Source organism: Mesocricetus auratus, unplaced genomic scaffold (assembly GCF_017639785.1).
Source record: "Mesocricetus auratus isolate SY011 unplaced genomic scaffold, BCM_Maur_2.0 Super-Scaffold_6730, whole genome shotgun sequence".
NCBI lineage: Eukaryota > Metazoa > Chordata > Mammalia > Rodentia > Cricetidae > Mesocricetus > Mesocricetus auratus.
This window is the reverse complement of record NW_024429184.1, coordinates 60,817,542-60,834,036: the sequence shown is the minus strand read 5'-3', so window position 1 is coordinate 60,834,036 and position 16,495 is coordinate 60,817,542. Positions and strand designations below refer to the sequence as shown.

Below are 16,495 nucleotides of genomic sequence, written 5' to 3'. Positions count from 1 at the left end.
TACTATGCAATTGTTATAGAAACCGTGAAATAGCTATGAACACTGCAAGCATTTCACATACTTGTAAATGAAGACACAGAAAAGTTACATAATCTGATCATGGTCTCACAGAAAGTGTCGTAGCTAGTATCAGAACTTAGACTGCAGACTCCAAAATTCAGTCACTAAATCCCCCTCTTACTTCTTTGTGATGCCATCCTCCTCCTTGCCTTTGTTTTGCCCTTTCCTTAGCCTGGAGCATCTGCCTGTCCTGTAATGGCATCTATCTGGTCTTCAGAGTCTTCATGAAAACCCTCTTCCTGAATGAAATTAGCCCATAATCTTCCTCACCCAAGTGATACTGGCCAGAAATCTGCACTCCAGACAAAGGCTATCCCAAGTTGCTTCTCATGTCAATGCTGACCACCTGAGAAGTATTTGTTCTTATGAGGAGTATGGCCTCTCCTCTTCACATCTGGTGTTTGCATCAGTATGCATAGCTGTAGAAGTAATCTTTGAGATTCTCTATCAAGCTTAAGTGGCGTGTAATATAATTCACACAATCAAATACAAATCAGGTGATTAAGAAAGCAAAAGTTCAGCTACCTAAGAGGGAAGAGATTACCACCCCCAAGAAAGTGCGCCAACTATATGGAGTCCTCATGCCAATGTTGGTTAACCCACACAAATGTGCCTTGGGCAGTGGCAACTAGAGAGAATTCAGGTATGGTCAAATTGCTAAAATCAAAATGTGTATGAGACTGTTAAGCATAATTAACTCGCAAAGTATCTGTATTCCTTAGTGAGCTCTAGGTTGTAAAGTGACCTTCGTAAAACCTTTCTGGAATAACTGAGATCATTCTCTCATTCCGAGAACCACCGATGCGTGTGTGGTTGCCAGAGAAACAAAGAGGATTTGCTAATGTGGACCTCCTTCTCCTTTCCAGATCCTGGCCATCGTGTCTATCCTGTTCATCGTACTTTCGACCATTGCTCTGTCTCTCAACACACTTCCGGAGCTGCAGGAAAATGATGAATTTGGGCAACCCAGTGACAACCGCAAGTTGGCGCACGTCGAGGCTGTGTGCATTGCTTGGTTTACCATGGAGTACCTTTTACGATTCCTGTCGTCACCAAATAAATGGAAATTCTTTAAAGGCCCCCTGAATGTCATTGACCTACTGGCCATCTTACCATATTATGTCACCATCTTTCTCACAGAGTCCAACAAAAGTGTGTTGCAATTCCAGAACGTGAGGCGTGTGGTCCAGATCTTCCGAATCATGCGTATCCTCAGGATCCTGAAACTCGCCAGACACTCGACTGGCCTGCAGTCTCTGGGCTTCACCCTCAGGCGGAGTTACAATGAGCTGGGCTTATTAATATTATTTCTGGCTATGGGGATAATGATATTTTCCAGCTTGGTGTTTTTTGCTGAGAAAGATGAAGATGCTACCAAATTCACCAGTATCCCTGCATCATTTTGGTGGGCCACCATTACCATGACCACTGTGGGCTATGGTGACATTTACCCTAAAACACTGTTAGGGAAAATTGTGGGTGGCCTCTGCTGTATTGCAGGAGTCCTGGTAATTGCCCTTCCTATACCCATCATTGTGAACAATTTTTCTGAGTTCTATAAGGAGCAAAAACGCCAGGAGAAAGCTATTAAAAGGAGAGAGGCTCTTGAAAGAGCCAAAAGGAATGGCAGCATCGTTTCTATGAACTTAAAAGATGCCTTTGCTCGAAGTATGGAGCTGATAGACGTGGCTGTGGAGAAGGCCGGAGAGTCAGCCAATACCAAGGACTCAGTGGATGACAATCACCTGTCTCCAAGCCGGTGGAAGTGGGCCAGGAAAGCTCTGTCGGAAACAAGCTCCAATAAGTCTTACGAGAATAAGTACCAGGAGGTTAGCCAAAAGGACTCCCACGAACAGCTGAACAACACTTCTTCCTCCAGCCCACAGCATCTGAGTGCCCAGAAACTGGAGATGCTATACAATGAAATCACCAAGACACAGCCTCATCCCCACCCAAACCCGGACTGCCAAGAACAGCCCGAGAGGCCATCTGCTTACGAAGAGGAGATAGAAATGGAAGAGGTGGTCTGCCCGCACGAGCAGCTGGCTGTGGCACAGACCGAGGTCATCGTGGACATGAAGAGCACCTCCAGCATCGACAGCTTCACCAGCTGTGCCACTGACTTCACAGAGACAGAGAGATCGCCCCTGCCCCCACCCTCTGCCTCTCATTTGCAGATGAAGTTCCCCACTGACCTCCCAGGAACAGAAGAGCACCAAAGAGTCAGGGCGCTTCCATTTCTATTGCTAAGCAGAGATAAGGGGCCTGCTGCCAGGGAGGCCACACTGGATTATGCCCCAATTGATAGAACTGTGAACCTCGACGCTGGGACTTCCCTTGGTCCTCTGCAACCTGACAGTGCCGCTGACAGCCCTAAGAGCTCGCTGAAAGGGAGCAACCCCCTCAAGTCCAGATCCCTCAAAGTGAACTTTCAGGAAAATAGAGGTAGTGCACCCCAGACTCCACCCAGCACAGCCAGGCCACTGCCAGTAACCACAGCTGAATTTCCGCTCACCACCCCTCAGCACATCAGTACCATCCTTCTAGAAGAAGCCCTCCCCCAGGGAGAGAGACCCTTGCTGAGTGCTGATGTTTCAGCACACTGTCAGGGACCTTCCAAAGGGCTATCCCCCCGATTTCCCAAGCAAAAACTGTTTCCTTTCTCTTCTAGAGAAAGAAGGAGCTTCACTGAAATAGACACTGGAGAAGACGAAGACTTCTTGGACCTCCAAAGGTCAAGACCAGACAAGCAAGCAGACTCCAGCCCCAACTGCTTAGCAGATAAGCCTAGCGATGCCAGAGACCCTTTAAGAGAAGAGGGCTGTGTGGGTTCTTCCTCCCCTCAGAACACAGACCACAACTGTAGGCAAGACATTTACCAGGCTGTGGGTGAAGTCAAAAAGGACAGTAGTCAAGAAGGGTACAAGATGGAGAACCACTTGTTTGCCCCAGAGATTCATTCCAACCCAGGAGACACAGGTTACTGTCCCACTCGTGAGACCAGCATGTGACTAGTTATAAAAGCAATAAAAAACTTGTTTCTTAAAAATGCGATCGATAATGCCGTGAACTAAAATATGGGAAACCCCTCTCCCCAAAAAAACAGTGCATAAGATGTTATTTTTGCATGGCATGAACAGTTTAGTTTAAGTACTGTTTAAATAAAGAGTCAAGACTGCATTTTGTAACAAACAGAACAGAGTCAAGGACAGCGAGCAAATAAAGAACTCTGTTAGGAACCAGTGATCTGCAATGTCTGACATTTCTGATCCTTTCATTTCGAACTGGAGGCAGATTTTCCGGTTTTAAATTTTACATTATCATGAATTTTAGGATTTGCACATGAAGGGATGAAATGTCACTGCCTGTGTTCATGCTTATGCGGAGGAAGGTGCTTTGAGCTTGCAAAATGCATAACTTTGTAAATAGGCCTGGATGCAAAAGTGTCAAGAACATGTGTATACAAGTTTCTGAGACACAGGTACTTCCTTCACAGCTACTACCTGGAGGGACTGTCCAGACTTCCTGTTGCAAGCTTGCAACCTCTTCTTAGCCCACTCTGTGCATCTGGCTTTGGATTATAAAGCTCTTATGTTTGTTTAGAGGCATACAGTATTTTTATTTATTTGGGATATAATTCAGAGGGTATGTTTATATGTATTTTTATTTATTTGGAATAAAATTCAGAGGGCATTATTTTCCCTTTTTCTTTTGCTTTTGCTGTTGCATTTGTGGTGTTATTTATAAATCATGGAAATTAGTAAGATTTAATGACCAGATATCAAGTATTTGGAATTTAAGCTTGAATATTTGCCTATAAATTAAATACCATGTCATAGACTATTATAGAAATTCATTTTCATAAACTTGAAAATGTATAGAGGGTTCTATCATAAAATTTTTAAAAATTAAATTAGTATCCCACATTTGGAAATCATCTTTAAAATGATTTCTTTTGGCACTGCATACATGGCTGTATTCTCCTCTGCTGTCCAACATACAAGTTAAGATCTGTTAAAATGGAAATTCCACAAAATGACTCTTGGAAAAATAAAAGTAGAGCACCCTTAACTGACAGAGCTGAACCCCAAATGAACTACTGTGCTAGGATCCCAGGTCTGGAAATGCAGCACTAAATACTTCTCAGTATAGGACAGAGGTATAAGATGACACTACCAGTCATAGAAGGATTTTTCTTTTCTTTTTTTTTTTTTTCAGACTTTGAATCCTTCCCATGCATGGCAAGAGCACTCTCAGTATATGCAGCAACTGGGCAGGCTCTCTCAAGCTTCCAACCGCAGAACCCCCTAGAAGAGGTCAGGACTTCCCTGCTGAGGGTCACTTCTGGCACTTTCTAATGGAACACACTGAAGACAAAAGCATTGGGCATTGGAGGTTGCCCTTGAACTCACCTTGCTTTGTGTAAAGGAAAGTTCTAGTTACCACGGAGCAGCTACCAGCCATGCAGTCTCCAGAGTGACTCTACAACCTCTCGTGATCTCACTTGTATCCAAATAAATAAAAAAACACCAAGTTATTCCAAGGCCCCCTTATGATTTCAAATTAATGATTTCTAGTTTCCTGGCAATGCTCAGGTTTTGCCTCAGCAAAAATGTATTTTGTGCATGTGTAAGTACAGTTCAGGGAATTGAGAAAGCTAACAGGACAAACTAAAAGCAAAGTTTGGTGTTTAAGGGGAAAAATCTAAATTTTGTTCTTTTTTTTTAGGAAAACCATTCAGGTAAAAGATCCCAATATTTAAAATCTAATATGTCTTTAATATTTCTTAGCTAATAGTCTCTGGTCATTAAATCTCAGATAAGAAAATAAAAATGGTCCTGATGCTAAAAACTAATTTAAAATATTTCTTCTATCCCATTGTGCTTAGAATTTCTTAATGGTTTTCATGTTTTTTGGTTTTTATGGTTTTGTTTCATAACATAACCTTTAAGAGTTTATAGTAATTAGTCACTGATATTTATATTATGCATACTTCTTTTAGTGTCTAAAGACCACATATTGATAAGGTTTTGTAAATCTAGAGTATTTGAATTTTCTATATATAGTTTTTCAAAGTCAAGCAGGTATATCTATTGTTAGATGAATAGCAAATAAGTTAGGAAGATCATTTTCTTCATACAGCCTCATGAAGCAGTTATTTTCTAATGTCTCCTACAGTGAATCTCTATTTTTTTTATTCATCTGGCTTCATAAGTGGACTTATTGCCCTGCCATATGACCAGTGTCCCACTCTTTGTGTGTCTGTCTGGACTTTTACTGAGAACCCCCTTCCATAACACTTAGGTTCAGAACCCTTATCCAGTCTAAAAGTTTCTGTTGTTTTCCCTGGAAGCATTTTTCCTAGAGTCTCTCCCTGTCTTTCTAATGGTTTGTTAGGAAGATTTCTGTTTGTAAGTTTTCAAGAATTTAAAAACAAACAAAAACATCCCTTGGAAATCTCATCTTTTGTGTTCCTCTGATTGAAAGTCTTCAGCTAAGAGAAAAAAAACAGAAAATTTTCCTCCAGGAATCTTTGACTTTGCTGTTTCACATGGAGGTATCTCCTGGAATGCACTTGTGAAGCCTTTCTAAACTTCAGCAAATGGCATCTAATTCAGAGGAGAACGTGTCTGCCTGGAAAGACATGGATACACCTATCAAGTGTGGAATTCTTTCGAAGTCTCTTATGTTCTACATTAAAAGTTCATGTCCGCACTGCAACATACCCCACGATATATCTGTTTCAGTATTTTTTAAATGCTGTTTTATATTACTCATCAACAGTAAAACTGACAATCATATGACTTCAAATACCTCTTTCCCATCCCTTGAAAAACACCACAAACATTTAGAAAGGACTGCCTGAATGGGCTATTGGAAGGCTATACTTCTAAGAGTTCATTTCACCATTAGCTAGCTCAGTGGCCAGGAAGAAATGGCCAATGAAAAAGACTATTTGAATGGCCTCAAAAGAGCATGGTCCCTCAAATAGCTAGGCTGTTTCTCCTGGCTCTCTTAACCAGCATAAATTGCCCCCAAGAAGTTTTTTATCTCAAACATAAGAGCATAGATATGATGTGCATTGAGTTCTGGATGGAGACCAATGGGAAAAGGACCTGCCTAGCATGCATGGCAACCTGTTTAATCCCCAACACTGCAGAAGAAAAAGGAACAGAGTAAGAAAGGAAGAAATACCTTGAGTTGGTCCACACATATACCTAGCGGTTCCCTGAAAGTGACTTAATTGTTGTCTCATCATTCCTCTAGAAATTCCCTCACTCTGACACAGCCTACTGCTTTGAAGTAAGACATGATCAAGCACTATCATGATGAGACTAGATCTGGTAGCAAAGAGAGTATGCGCCCAATGTCTGTTTCCATATTTTCTTGACAACATTCTTACTCTCACACTGGCCATGAAAATTTAACACTTTATTTTTTTTTCTTCAGATTAGAAATGGGGGGGTGGGGGAAGGCTTAGACACGTAGACTACTTCACAGTTCCTTCTCTCTCAACAGCTTTCAGAATTATCAGTAAATGACAAAAGAAGCCTGTTCTTTGCCGGGTCCCGCGTAGATCACTGGTAAGTGGTAGACCCTGACCTCAGGCACATCATCTGACTGGCATCCTAATATACCACTAGAAAGCTATTCAAACAGTTTCTCCCATCAATGTCTAAATTATGTAAATAAACAGAAATCATATTGATAACATGAAATGATATTTTTAGTAGCAAGAAAACCTGTGGGATGGTAAAAGACTAACAATTTTGATGAGCCAAATTGGGCACTTATATTAACCAACTGGGAATTCTGGACATATTATAGATATTCCTTAGCTAAGAAGAAAGCCTCATGTTTGCAACGTGATATGTCACACACATGAAGCAGAAGGATGCAGAAAGCCGTTGATCTTACCCAAAAGCAGACAGAGCTAAAGTCACCTCCAATCTAAAGTAAAACACATCATTTATTAAATTCAGTCACTGTGCTGCTGTTTACTCAATCAGATGATACTAGGTGGACCCTTCCTCTTCCATGCCAATCACAGTAGCATGAGCAATGGTACAACTCTTAACCTCACACAGCTTCCTGACACTTTCGGCTACACCACTGATACGGAGGGGAAGATACTTGAGGTTACTGCCAAAAGGTCACCTGTCAGGCTGAAAAGATAATCACCTAGTGATCTCATCAGAGAACTATAGAACATAAATAAATTATATTACTTTCCCAAAGAACCATTTTCCTAAGAAATAAATGAAGTGCATAAAGCCAAACTTATAATTATGCTTGAATCGTGTTTAGTTTTTATACTTGAAATAACAAATTGTTAATCTGATTGAGTGAGATCCTGAACTATCTTTGTTATCTGGTAAATTAAAAATTAATATTTTATGGTTGGGAATGTACCTCTGCGGTAGAACACTTGCCTGCATGAGGCTCTTGGTTGGATCCCCAGTACAAAAAAAATATTTTAATGAGATATATTTCTTATCAAAATAGCTAATAATAGTCTATCACAAGTAACTAGAGAAAAATTTAGTACTAGTGGGAAAGGATTGAAAAAATTTACATTCATGAATAAATTTTAAAATGGAGCATTTAAGTGTTTTTCTTCCTGCAGTCTCTTAGCAACATTACAGGATATAACATTATTCTCTACTTAATCTTCTAAATTCCTAACATTTAAAAGTCAGCATTCAAAAGTCCTGCAGCTTGACTCAAAGAATTTAATCACTAGGTTCATAGAGATTTGAAAGTATATTGGTTATTTTGCCACTGCCATGTCTTCCTCAAAGTAGCACAAAAAAATAAGGAAATAAAGGAAAACACATATGAGAAAAGAGAAATGGATTTGGTGGCACATGTCTTTATTGTTGAAATGGGAAGGCTGGGAGTTTAAGCACAGTTGTTGCTACACAGGGAACTTCAGATTAGCCTGGCTAATCTAGGGAGACCCTATCCCAAAAGGAGGAGGAAGAAAAGAAAGAAGAGGAAGGGAAGCAGCAGAAGCCCAACATGGTAGTGTGCACATGAGTCCTTACACTCATGAGTTCAAGGCCAGCCTGGTCTACATATCAAAGTGAGCAGCCCGTACACACTCTAGTTAACACTGCAATCCTTTGGTGGTTTCAACAGTAATTTCTTTCACTTGCCTTTGTAAAATAACCTGATTCAATTCCATGAATCCTTACCACTGTCATTTAAGTGCATTACCTTCCTTAGTAAGTCTAAAAGGTTATTTTATATATAGAGAGAAAAACCATAGAGAGAAAAAGGTATAATAAGTTGTTTCAACACCAGAAAAAGACAAAATACAAAAGATTTTTTAAATCAAGTAATTAGTGTATTCTTAATTTGTTGTATATACCTGCATAAATGTTGTACTTACACAAATACACGTGTATGAAACGTAGGTACTTAGGAGATACATGAAGAAGAGAATCAGGCCATAGTTTCCACTTTACTTCCTCTCCTAAAGAAGTTATTTCTTATCACCAAACAATTCTAAATTACTGTTGGCACATAATAAAACTTTCCCTATAATCAATAATTGCCCGAGTTAACAAGCACAAACATCGATGCCTTCCAGCTTACAGTCCAGCAGATGCTTCATATTTAAGTGATTGTGTTCCGTGTGAAATCCAGTTTTACAGAGTGAGCTTGAAAGAGCATCACAAGGTATCTGAATCTGTTGTCTGAGATCTCAAAAGTCCTTTGCTGTACCCTTAGACTCAAGGTGTTTATTTTCATTCTTTAATCTAGTATCCAAATTCCACCATGGCTTAAAATTACAATAGCTGCCTGATATTAATAAAAGTGTATGAAGATATTTCTACTTCAAAAGAGAAAAAGAAAGGTGAATGAAAGAAAATATTAAAGATAAATCATGTTTATTAATAAAACTGGTTTTAAAAGATAGGAGCTCTCTGTAGGTAGCCCAGGTTGGCCTCAGAATCACAGTCCTCCTGTCTCAGCTACCTATGAAGTGATCATTTGTAACTATTATGTTTTGTATTTGCAACACTAGCCTCCATTTAAGCCAACACAATGTACTGCTTGGTAAAAATCCTACTGCTGGTCTGAGTCCATTCACATCCTTACCTGCTGACAAAGATATGGCTGGAGAGTTTTTTTATAGTTATTTTTCATGTTACTGGATCTGAAATAGATTTGAGGTGGCATATCACGTCAAAACAACAGCCTTTCAGAATGAAGACACAGAACCCTGACACCCCGAGGTGAAGACCCAAAGGTGTATCATAATAACCATCCTTCTATGTTTATTCTCTACCTTAGATGCCTTCTAGTGCTCAACGCAAGAAAAGGTGAATTCTGTGAGAATTTGTACATAGATGTAATGGTCAAGCCCAACCCGTATTCCTGTCCCTTCAATCCCTCCCCTGGGTCCCCACCGCTATTCCTTCCCAATTCCATATGTTCCACAAAAGGTGGGATCCTATTGGCACAGAAAAGGTGGCTGGTGACCAGGAGTAAGGACAAGTTCTCTACCACTTTTTATGTCCATGTCCCCTGGATGCAGTCAGAAACAACCAGGTTCCAGACATTTCTGTGATCACATCTCCTTTTTCTTTTTATTGTCCCTTTTAGTTTGCTACTCTCTGCACTACATTCTCAGGGCGCCTTGACTGCTGCCTGTAAAACACACACACACACACACACACACCAACAAAAACCTGCAAATTTTGCTACATCTTGATTAGTGCTATATATCTTTACTCTAGCTATACAGTGTGCATCACTTTGACGTTTTTGCCACTATGGGAAACTAGGCAAAAACTGAAAATGGCGGGAGGGGGTGGTTACCAGTCATGGTGTAAAGACAATACTGCCTTGTTGGCCTTCTCAACAGCTCCTACTCTGATAGCATCTACTTGGAGACCATGAATAGAGTGTGACATACCCCCTGGATTGATCCTGTTAGAGAAAGGAATGTCTTCTAAAGTTCCCATAGACATCAGTTGTGCTAGCCAGAAATCCTGCTATAGTCAAATTGCTCACCCATCATTAAGGCAAAATACAGCTGGAATTTTTACTTGGAAATATGGGCTATGTTTTGTTTGTTTGTTTGCTTTTTGGTTTTTGGGATCTTTTGCCTGTAAGTTTTATACAAATCACTATATTTGACTAAAGTTGAAAGTATTTTTAAAGAAAAACAGACATAAAAAGGCAATATTACCATTATTAACCCAAATTACTTACTCAACGGGAATGCTGTCACCAGAAATAATTAATAAAAATGCATATACTACTAAAATTTCAGGAAGGATAATTGAAATCCTTTGTATTCATCTCAAAATCAAAGAAAGAAAAAGAAAAGTCTGCAACTCACAAAACATTAGGTTTATCACACAATAATCAAGTTCCAAACTTATGCAATTTTAAAGAGGTATATATTAAACCATAAAAAATTCAAAAGTGAATGTGTAGAAAGGCTCTATTAAGCAAATATGAGGTGCCATTAGCAGAGTGAAGCATTTTAACAGCCTTTAATTTCACGACAGAATAGCTATGCAAGCTCTTAGCACCTTGCTTTCATTGAAATACTTTATTTTCAACTGTTGCTTATATGTTGTTTGCTTGCTTGTTCTGTTCTCTTTGAAGAAGGGAGTATTCATAGAAGAGGGTTTAAAGGTATAAATTATTGGGCAACTTACTGTTCCTGGAGTATGTGGGCAACCATATGGCCTTCACTGTCCTTGATTCCCCCACTTCCCTTTCCAGGCTTTGCTGTCTTGGTTGTGAGAACAGTCTTGTGATCACATCTCACATCCTTCTCCCTCCAGTTTTTCACTCCTCTTCTGTCTGTAGTACATGCCAGGTGTCCTTCCCTAGGGCCCACCTGCTTAGAGCTCACAGGTACCAAGTCACAAGCAAGAGCAAGTGGGCCATTAGCAATAACAACTTGAAGCCTAAAGCCAGAAGGAGGGTTTCAGAAAACTTAGAGGCTAAAGGGAACTGTCCCAGAACAGGAGAATAACATGATTTGACATCGTTCTTTCCCCGTGCGTGACCAAAAATACAGTTCAGGTGGTACTGTGAGTCAAGTCCAGGCAATCACTCCTGCTATGTATTACGTCTATGGCTGAGCTGCACCAGTAGGTCAAATACAGTGTATTCAAGTTTTCACCACGATGGAAAACTAGAAAGGAAATAACTAGGTTTTTTTAGAAAGATGGAACCAAATTCATTTGTGTATCCCAAGGCAACCATTTCAAATGCAAGCTTTTCTACTAATTGTGTGGGAAGCTCATGAGTGTGTCTGTTTTCAAAGCAATATCCCAAAGGAAGATACCAGTGTCATCTTTCTAGTTTTCTATAGTAACAGACATTTCAGTCAGGGAAAACTGATATTCTGGTAAGTTTTCATGTAGATAGGGGACAAAATTCTAATAGCCATTCATACAAAACCTTAGCAAAAGATACTAGGGTGGAAAGAAAGCCATAATGAAAAACTCATACTTTGACAATCACGTAGTCATAAACAATTCATATTTGAATTAGGATTTTAAATTTTTCTTCTATGTAAAAAACATCTTTAAGTTACCATGTGAAATAAATACTACTTATTTTTATTATAATATGTAAATTTCTATTGTAACTTAAATGAAATGGAATGTAGGAAAACACTAAGCATACTGCTGGACAAATAGAAGGCGTGTGTCTTAAAATCAGAATTCCAAAGGAAGAGGTTCAAGTCACATTTGTGTTCTCAAAAATGAGTTCTCAAATCCTTTTGTAGCTTCCTGAACATCCAAAAAATTTTAATATGTGTTTAAGTAAAATCCACTGTAATATAAAATATAGGTCATTTTATTTGCTAAGTTATAAACATATAGGTACCCTATGTGGCTTTCAAGAATGATATTATTTTAACAAATAACATGGTATGAAAACTAGTGGTACATTTTCAACCTAATTGCCTTAAAGTTTTAGTGTTCAGTTTGCAAGTCTCAATTTCTTCTTGAGGAGAACAGCTTCCTACAATGATTTCAATACACTGTCTATTTGGATAGTATTTTGTATTGTTTCTGTTACCACAAGTTTAAACTGTATCATCATCATCATCATCATCATCATGGGAACATTCAACATGGTGGGCCATCTACCTGTTTCAAATATTTGCAAACATGTGGATCCATTTCATGGAGTGATTCATAGCCAATTTGGTTCCACAGTTATAGTAACTGACCCTTTGCCAACTATATTATAAGTACAAAGGCTTTGTCATTAAATTTTTCCTCATTAAATTTTTGGTCTTGAAAACCTAAAGCACAAATTTTCATCAGTGGATTTCACTGGAGACTTTTGTTTTGCTGTATTTTAAGGTTAATCTCACTGATCAAGAAAGGGGACTCAGGGGGAGCTAATTTTTCATGACAGTGTGTTTAAAATTCGGGGCAATGAAACTGAGATGAATGCCCATATCTTGTGATGACGAGTGGTGACCAGGGGACTACATATAAGACAACACCCTTCACACTCAGTCTTGACACCACTGCAGCAACTCCAGCCAAAGCAGGCTGACCACTGTGGAAACAGGGTGAGGCGACTCTGATATTACAGACAAGCTAAACTGGGACTTCTTCTGTTGAATCCACAAAAGAATTTCCAAGATGCATTAAAACTTTCTTCTCAGAGAATCTAGTAGCTATCACTAGAAAAAAATGAAAACCATACTTAAGTTTTAATGAATTTTCATTTGCTTAATTGGCTTGGGAAGATTATTTTAAATATGTTTGGTTTGAGGGAGAGGGCAGCTCTTTTGGGGGTTGCTTAGCAATTTTGTGAAAATCTTAATATAACACACTACTTGGTTTGGACTTTCAATTCATTATAATTCTTAAAAAATAATTCACGTTCTAAGTCATAATTGCATGACAATTAGCTCCTACTATTTAGTTATGGCCTAATGGAGACTGTATACCTCTGTTTTCTCAAAACAATAAAGTTCCTAGTTTATTAAATAGTATTCTGACAGAAGATTATGCTGCCCAACCAGCTCTAAGTGTACTGATACCTGTCTGCATATAGTTTGTGCAAAACTTCCATGTCGACTGTCTTGTGTCTGCTGCACTCTGAAGCTGCCACTGTCATCGTTTCATCTTACTATGCCAACAGCTGTGGTGTCATGTACATAGGCCATGATACAAACACAGTTGTAAACTGCTTACTAAGCATCAAGTCTACAAAGTCTGATGCAAGACAACAACACTGTAGTTCAAACGGCACACTGTGCAAATCATCTTCATCCCTGCATTCTTTACCACAAATGCTGAAGCACTGTGTCATATCTACATGATCAAACTATGTCGAGTAATTTAGTTTTAAAAGTCTGCCAACTAACAAAGAAAAATATCTACTAACTTTCCCATATACATCACTCAAATTCTCTTCAGTCGTCAATGTAGGCCTGTCTCAAATGGTGTCTCTCATCACTATTATGTGTAAAATATAAGGATGGTACCATGGTGAGATTTGACCTGCCTAACATTGGCTGTTACAACTGGTCAAAGATTTGTACTATCCTCAGAAGTGATGCAGCTATTACAGCCTAGTATTCCAAAATACTGAATGTGGGGACACTCGGTGTTGGAGTGCTTGGCCTGTGCATGCAAGGATGTGGACTCAAACCCCAGCATCAGAAAACTAAGAAAAACAAAGTTTGGATACCTACAAAATTAATGATTATGAACACTGAGGTTCCAGTATTTGGGGAAAGTGGGAAGCAAGTAAAAGGGGAAATAGGAGAAAATGGAGAAGAAAAAACCAGCAGGGCACACAAAGGAAGTGTTAAATGGGGAGTTAATGCTTATAGTGCATGTTTATGAGAAAGTGACTGGCTTTGGGAGGTGTACATACACAGGCAGTCGCGTGTGTAGGATCAGAAAGGGATCCTAAATTGTCTACTGGGTTTCCCCACTCTGGTTTACCAAAGTCATATTTTTTTCATTTTAATTGTTTAACTTGTCAAAGTCATTAGTTCAAAATTTAATGCTAGGATTATAAGCTTATTGTTAAACTCAAGACAACTATGTAAAGACTCATATTAATTTTCTGAAAACTGCTGATGAAGGTGTTTAGTACTGTCAGTAACTAATGAATACAAAAGGTCTTGTTCAGGGTAATCCTGAATGATTTCTCTATAAAATATATTAATATGCAACCTGTTCTTTTTCTCTCATTATAGATATTTTACTTGTTGTAATGAAATCCCTAAACATCCCCCAAGCTACAAATACTCAAAAATATTTTTAAATCTAAGGAGTCTAAGTATCAGATATTAAATATTAAATGAGTAGTTCTTTCAATGCTTCTATACATATATATTAATTAAAACAACTTGCTATCTTGGAGATACACACGGCATTAGGATTGCAGCTGCAGTGCATGGTACTTCATTCCTTTTTCTGACATCAGTGTCTTAGGGGGTTTTCACACTAGTCTATAAAAGCTCTGAATGCTGCAGGGAAAAAGAAGCACAATCAGTATTTTGTTTTAAGAGTTCCCAAGTGAGTGACCCTGTCCTGTCTCCTCATGTAATAACTGCATTCCACCCTATACTCTGTTGACTTTCAATACAGATTCTCTCTAGAGGCTAAAGCATATGTATAAGTGACTAAGTCTTGTCTAGTCTCATTCATCTGCCTCGACATACTTTATTCCATTGTATCTGCAAATGAAATGTTTGTTTCAGTTCCGTAAAGAGGATGTGGTTTAGCATATGCGTGTTTGTTTGGCCGTCCATCCTGCACCATTAATACAATGCCTTTCTCTCCCATTTAATGGTGTTTGTATCTGTGTCCCTGTATTTGCTGCATTTTAGGTACATAGAAAAAAAAACATGATTTTTGTACTTATAGTTTTGCTCATCAGCTCAGTAATTCTGCACCAATCAGCATACTTCTCTGCATGTAGTAGTCTATACAATTGTTCAACATCAAAATACTTGTTTCTTTTGTGTCAAAATGTCTATAAAATTGCCAGCATTGTTCTCCATTTCAGTCTGGTAGAATACGTGAGATAGAAAATAAATGTGCAAATGATTCATCTGTGTCATTTCAGTTCTCTGCATGAAACCACTGCGACATTAAACATGGCACACATGCTGCCCCTCCCCAGCGGCCCATGGTAGCCTGACACATCATTGTTGATACTTTAGGCAGGTAGTTTTTAGAAAGTGTGGGGAAGCTCTTGAGTCCTGGGGAATGGGGGTTGGATCCTCTGCCACCGAAAGGAAAAAACTGTACTCATGTTTTCAAAGCAATCCTTTTACAGAGATGACAGGCAAACGTCACTTGCTTTATACTTTTTAAAAACTCCAGTACAGGTCCTGGAGAAATGGCTCAGCAGTTAAGAGTGCTTCCTGCTCTAGCAGTGGACCCAAGTTTAGTTTCCAGAACCCACACACACTTTAATTTCTTTTAAATATAATGTAATGCAGACAACCCTGAAAAACTCTGGGGTAAGATAACCAAAAGTCATTGAGATAGTCTCCCACTGTTATCCCGTAGTCAACTCAGAACAGTCCCTACAGGTAAACCAAACCTTCCCTCTGGACCCAGCACCCGCTTCATGGGTATGTGACCTGTATTACTCCATATAAGTGCAACCCTTCAGAAAACAACCCCACACACATCTGCACCGAAATGACACCTACTGGTGTCATCTTGAAATTCTTAGTTTTGAAGGGGATGCCTTATATTTCCATCAGTTAGGTAAACGATGGAATTTCCCACCTATTCAGATCCTCCAAAACAAGAAGTTAATGGAACAAAAGATTTACATAGTGCTTATCATACATTCATTTGCTCATATTCTTCATACTGTATTATCATCATCCCCATTTTACAGACAAGGAAGTCAAAGCAGAAAGAAGTTAAGTTCCTTGTGTAAGGTCACGGAGCTAGGAAAGCCAGGGTTTGAACCCAAGTGTCATGTGCACTGAGGCCCCTGACCATTTCTGCCGTGCTGTATCTCACTTTGCTGTGCTGCCTTTCCATCAGAGAAAAGGACTTTGTTTTGTTTGCTAAGACAGTGTTTGGGAAGCACATTAGGGTCTTTCATCTTAAAAACTAGTGCTTAATAACCTAAAAGTTTCAAGATGCCTTCTGAGAAACTGCAATCTCCACAGCAAAGTGGCCCTGCTCTTGCCAGGTACTTGTGCATATTACATCAATAAGATAGCTATAAACTTTAAGTAAAATATCACCAGTGGACTTGTGCCTCCAGCTCAAACATGACTATATAGAGCCTGGTCTCCCCAGACTCCTTCTGCACTAGGAAGAGAGGAGAGAAGAGTGATAGTAAGGGAGGTAGTTTTGGGCTTGAACTCCCCTCCATCATCCCTCTACCTTTCTAGCTCAGAAACATCCACACTTTCTTCCTGAAATAACAAAGGACAGCACAC

General features: G+C 39.2%; 1 protein-coding gene across 2 annotated transcripts in view; it reads left to right on the top strand.

Moving 5' to 3' along the window:
* The window catches only part of Kcnb2 (potassium voltage-gated channel subfamily B member 2), a 438,135-nt gene extending 423,002 nt beyond the window's left edge, over positions 1-15,133 (top strand). The window contains exons 3-4 of one of the 2 annotated variants that reach the window (XR_005875630.1): positions 927-3,541; positions 4,279-15,133. Coding sequence is in view for 1 of the 2 variants with exons in the window: in XM_005066767.4 (XP_005066824.1) it covers positions 927-3,071 (2,145 nt within the window). In the remaining variant the exon portion in view is untranslated. Of the gene's footprint in view, positions 1-926 lie in introns of both variants that reach the window. The other variant, XM_005066767.4, reaches the window with a different exon arrangement.
* The last annotated feature ends 1,362 nt before the right edge of the window (positions 15,134-16,495 follow it).